General features: G+C 44.0%; 1 protein-coding gene across 1 annotated transcript; it reads right to left on the bottom strand.

Moving 5' to 3' along the window:
* Positions 1–852: 852 nt before the first annotated feature.
* Positions 853–4130, bottom strand: alg11 (ALG11 alpha-1,2-mannosyltransferase). The gene is made up of 5 exons (XM_010793057.1): positions 4047–4130; positions 3224–3445; positions 2468–2839; positions 1750–2300; positions 853–1662 (listed from the first exon to the last, which is right to left on the bottom strand). The coding sequence occupies exons 1-5, from the start codon at positions 4112–4114 to the stop codon at positions 1379–1381; spliced, it is 1497 nt and encodes a 498-aa protein (XP_010791359.1). The 5' UTR covers positions 4115–4130; the 3' UTR covers positions 853–1378.
* Between the last annotated feature and the right edge of the window lie 434 nt (positions 4131–4564).

The raw sequence follows: 4564 nt of genomic DNA, 5'->3' as shown, positions 1-4564 counted from the left end.
GCTGTCCACCATGTCAATATGTTTCTCTTTTTGTAGTGTATTGGTCTTTTGTAGAGGTTTTTCATTGCCAGCTAAAATCTTGCCTATAGGGCAGCACATTGGTCAGAACCAGCCCTGCACACACACACACACACGATTATATAATGTATTGTATCCAATATATTATTGCATTTAAACAACTTTAACATTGTTGGATTTCATCTGGATTTCTTGGCAAAAAGAGGTCAATATGGAAAATATATATTTATATTTTTTTGCAATAAAATCCTCCAAACACACAGGGCAAATTCCAATCAGTGTGATTCTACACTGAGATGGGGAAAGGATTTCTACCAGAGCAGAGCTCAGAGGGATATTGATTTGTTTAAACAGCACAGAGAGAACAGCACAAAGGAAATGCCAATTTTGTCAAAAAAGGAGGCCAAAATCCCACTGAGGCTGTGACTGTCAGCCAGGGTCAGATGTGTGTTCTCCGTAGGATGTGAGGATCCAGGAGGCGCTCATTAGAAATGAAGAGAGGAAAGATGGCATAAGGATGATTCTGGTTTAAGACATCTAAAAAAACTCATGTTTCTCTTTTCTTTTCAGGCATTTATTTTACATTTTTTAAATATTCTTCACCTCGGGAAACAAATATTTTGTCAAAACAATCAAGGCGTACAGATAGAAGGGTTGATGTTATCTCAGGGACTGATGGCTGTTGTACTTCTGCATGTGGTTATTATTTCCCTTTTAATTTTTTATAGAATACTTTAAATGTATTTTTTCTGCATCAATTTTCTGAATAAACATATTTTCTCAGTTCGGTATCTTTCTCAGACAAGACTGAAACAATTATTCAATCAGTCGAAAATCATTCCCCTAATATCTTTATTACATTCATGGTCAATATCAAAAATAATCACATTTAGAGCATGAAGAGAATTCTAGTTCTTGTAAACAATAAATATGTTAATATAGTCCAGTAACATTTATCAGCCGTCTAATACACTCATTTGTTCCCATTCACCCATCTTCTTTTAATTAAACTGAAACTACTAACAAAAGGAACGGTTCCATAAAATGCAATGAGGGATTTTGAGGGTCAATTATTTACAAAAACAACTCGCTACAAGAGAACACCACATGTTTCTATATCTGGATTCTGCCTGACGACGGCTTTTATTTGACTGGTATAGGGCTGGCCTCTGAACTGCATTTAGACATTTAAAAAGGAATGATTTGAATCTGTCTTTATTCATTTGAGTCAAAAGAAAATAACTTCAGCAGCCCTCTGTGTGAGAGATCAGTCCAACAGTGTGAATGCGGCCGTAAGTGCATCAAAGTAAAGGTGCTCAAAGTGTCTGTATGACATCAACTGTACATGCACACAAGTCCCTCATCGTTCAAGCGTTCCCATCAGAGGCTCCATGGCAGCGAGGAAGCAGGCTTCGAACTCCTGATCTGAGAAGCGAGCCACGGACTGCCGAGCGTTGCTTCTGATGAGCAGCCGAGCGGCGGGGGACAGAGCCAGGATCCTCTCCACGGCCTCCGCGTAACTGTCCTCGTCGTCCGCCAGGAAGCCCGTCTGGGCCCCCTCGAAAGGAACCACAATGTCCATCTTGGGACCGCCGGACTTGTGCGCCAGAATGATATTCCCTGCTGCCATACACTCCACAATGCCTGGGGGGGGAAAGGAAGAGCAGAGATTATGAATTGCACAAGTTCATATTGCATTTAGGGTTATTGCAATTAACACAGATGAATGACCTATTCCAAAGTGTTCGTTCCACATGGTGTGCAGTCCGATGGTGGCGTCTCCCAGCTCTCTCTTCAGCTCCTCGAAGGGGACGTTCAGTTTGAACTCCACCCGGTCGGCCACTCCCAGCTCCTGGCAGAGGCCCCTCAACATGAGCACCCGGTCCTCGTCCTCCTGGTTCCTGCACCCACCGATCAGCACCAGCTTCAGCGGCCCCGCCCTCCCCCGGTCCAGCACCTTCTTGAAGGCTCTGATCTGCAGCCGGTGGTCCTTCTCGGGCCTGAACTGCCCGATGGAGACGATGGAGTGGCACTTCTTGTCCCCGTCCTCCTCCAGCGGGATGTCCAGGAAGGCGCTAACGTCGCAGGGCGGGTAAACCACGCTTGTGCGGTTGGGGGCGCGCCACAGGGACAGGATGTGGTCCAGGGTCCAGGAGGAGTTGACCATCACCAGGTCGCTGCAGGAGCCCGCCATGCCGTAGAGCAGGGCCAGCAGGCAGTAGTACACCACCTTGAAGGCACTCAGGAAAAGGCTGTTTGAGACGTAGTCAGCGTTGTTGAACCTGGGGTAATATTACAAGAGGGGTTAGTAAGCAGGTTCCGCATGTCTCATAACTAAACGCCTCAAACTAATGAATTGGAAATTGAGAAAGCCCCTTCAATGAATGGCTTTCAGAATATTTAACTTCTTCATCTAGAGTTAAAAACACACAGAGAGAAACGTGATCACCTGGGGTTCCTCTCTCTCACTACAGACAGCATGTCAGTGCTGATGGTGGGGTAGTGGACGTAGCTCCCCACGCTGCAGCCCCCCAGGTAGCGGAACAGAGGCAGAGTGAAGGCGAAGCCCATGGAGTCGATGTAAAGGTCTGGGACGAACTCCATCAGAGCCTCCCATCCCAGGAAGATGGAGCCCACGCTCTGCCCCAGCAGCGTGAAGTGAGGGAACAGGCTGGGCTCCACCAGCAGCCGGTGCCTCAGGAACACAAACTGCACCGGGCGGGGGAGCACGATGTTGAATCTCCGCCTCGCCCCGTCCAGGATCTGCTGACCCGTGACACCCAGGTCCCCCGTGTACACCACGAAGTTGATGTCCACATACCTGTGATTCAAAGTCTTTATTGTCATATGCACAGTAGCTACAGTGAAGTTATCAAAGTCAAATGTATTGTCAATCTTTCAGTTTGTGTGTACAGACAGAGAGATCGAAATACAAAAACAAATATACATAAAAATATCTATGCAAAAATATCTATATATATACACACACACACACTCAATCAAAAGACACATTTATACATATGCACACATTAAGACCTAAATAAAAACACAACAATCAATATATACAAAAAAGACATGGCAATGACAATGCAACAATGAAACATAATATTTATAAAGACATAAAACAATAAAAATAATTACATTTGCGAAAAAAGAAACAGAGATACACTAAAAACTAAAACTAGAAATGATGTATCAGCTTCACCTGCTCTGCAGAGCCCGGATGGCACACCAGAGCACCCTCTCCCCCCCACCACCAGCGTTGCAGTATGGGTGGAAGAAGGCCACGGTGGGACGTCCATCCCTCGCCCGCCGAGCGCTCCTGTTGCTCTGGAGCCAGAAGCGCACGGCCAGCACCAGCAGGACCGCTACCGCGACCAGCAGCAGCACCAGAACCACCAGCGGCAGCAGCAGCTTCCACAGCAGCCTGACACACACAGGGACAATACACCTTATTTATATGGAACGTTTCAAAGTGAAAGTTTCAAAGCGATTCTAGGAGAAGGGTGGCGTGTAAACCTATTTAATTAGAACAGCTCATAAAATAAAAGTGACCATAAAATATTAAAAGGCCAATATTACAGGCACAATCTGAACTGTTACCAAACAGTGGGAGAATATAAAATAACTAATATTGTGACTTGTGAATTTCTTTTCAAAAAAGTACTACTTCATTCACGTTATTAGTATTCATAGCGCAACAAATAAAGTCATAATAAGTTCAAATGTAAAGGGATATTACCTTCTGCAACATATAACATTAGTTTAGTACTATATAAACACCGTTACACTACTGTACAACAAGAACAACAACATTAGTCGTAGAAACAGGACAAAACTATAGCATATAATGTATTTATCTGAAGACTACAACCAAATAATAAGCCTAATGTCGTCAACATTGTAGCAGTAGCATGGATTGTATTAAAATCTACCACAACAGCTCTTAACTAGACTTTCGAAATTGACAATGAACATCTTATACATACACATTTGAATTGTTCATTTGAATCCTGATATGTTCTTACCTAGTTAATTCGCACAGACAGAGGACCAGCTGATCGTGGCCCGACATCTTGCCAAATGAACAACACATCACCTTCCTGTTCTAGTGGTTCTAGTCCATTCTACTGTCACTGATATCTGTGTGGCGCCCCCGTGTGGCGGGGAGGAGGTACTGCACTGAGTTGATGCAGAGTCATTATGTAGAAGTATTTTCAGTATTTGCCTCTGAAATGCAGTGAAGTAGAACTTTAACCCTCCTGTTGTCTTCGGGTCAAATCTGACCGATTTACTGCTTTCATCAATCATAACTTTTTTGTTTTACATTTTTTGTTGTTGAACATATAAAATTGCTGATCACCACTTTCACTGCAACTTGGATGATTTAGTCAACTTTGTAACACCCACGGTGTTCCCGGTCAAAAATGACCGCCATAAAGAAAAGGAATTAGTAACCATCCGGATCAGATAAAACACATATACAAACACACTCTAGATGTGTGTCCCCCCTTATGTGCCCAATCCCCCCATGTGAATCACACCT

The sequence above is a fragment of the Notothenia coriiceps genome, unplaced genomic scaffold, assembly GCF_000735185.1.
Source record: "Notothenia coriiceps isolate Sejong01 unplaced genomic scaffold, NC01 NC01_scaffold00037089, whole genome shotgun sequence".
NCBI lineage: Eukaryota > Metazoa > Chordata > Actinopteri > Perciformes > Nototheniidae > Notothenia > Notothenia coriiceps.
The sequence above is the reverse complement of the archived record's forward strand: the minus strand, read 5'-3'. Positions and strand labels throughout refer to the sequence as shown.

Coding starts and splice junctions, on each gene's coding strand:
- alg11 (XM_010793057.1), bottom strand. CDS start 4,114: ATGTGTTGTTCATTTGGCAAGATGTCGGGCCACGATCAGCTGGTCCTC. Junction 2,301..2,467: donor GTGAGAGAGAGGAACCCCAG/GTGATCACGTTT, acceptor ATATTACCCCAG/GTTCAACAACGCTGACTACG. Junction 1,663..1,749: donor GAACGAACACTTTGGAATAG/GTCATTCATCTG, acceptor TTCCCCCCCCAG/GCATTGTGGAGTGTATGGCA.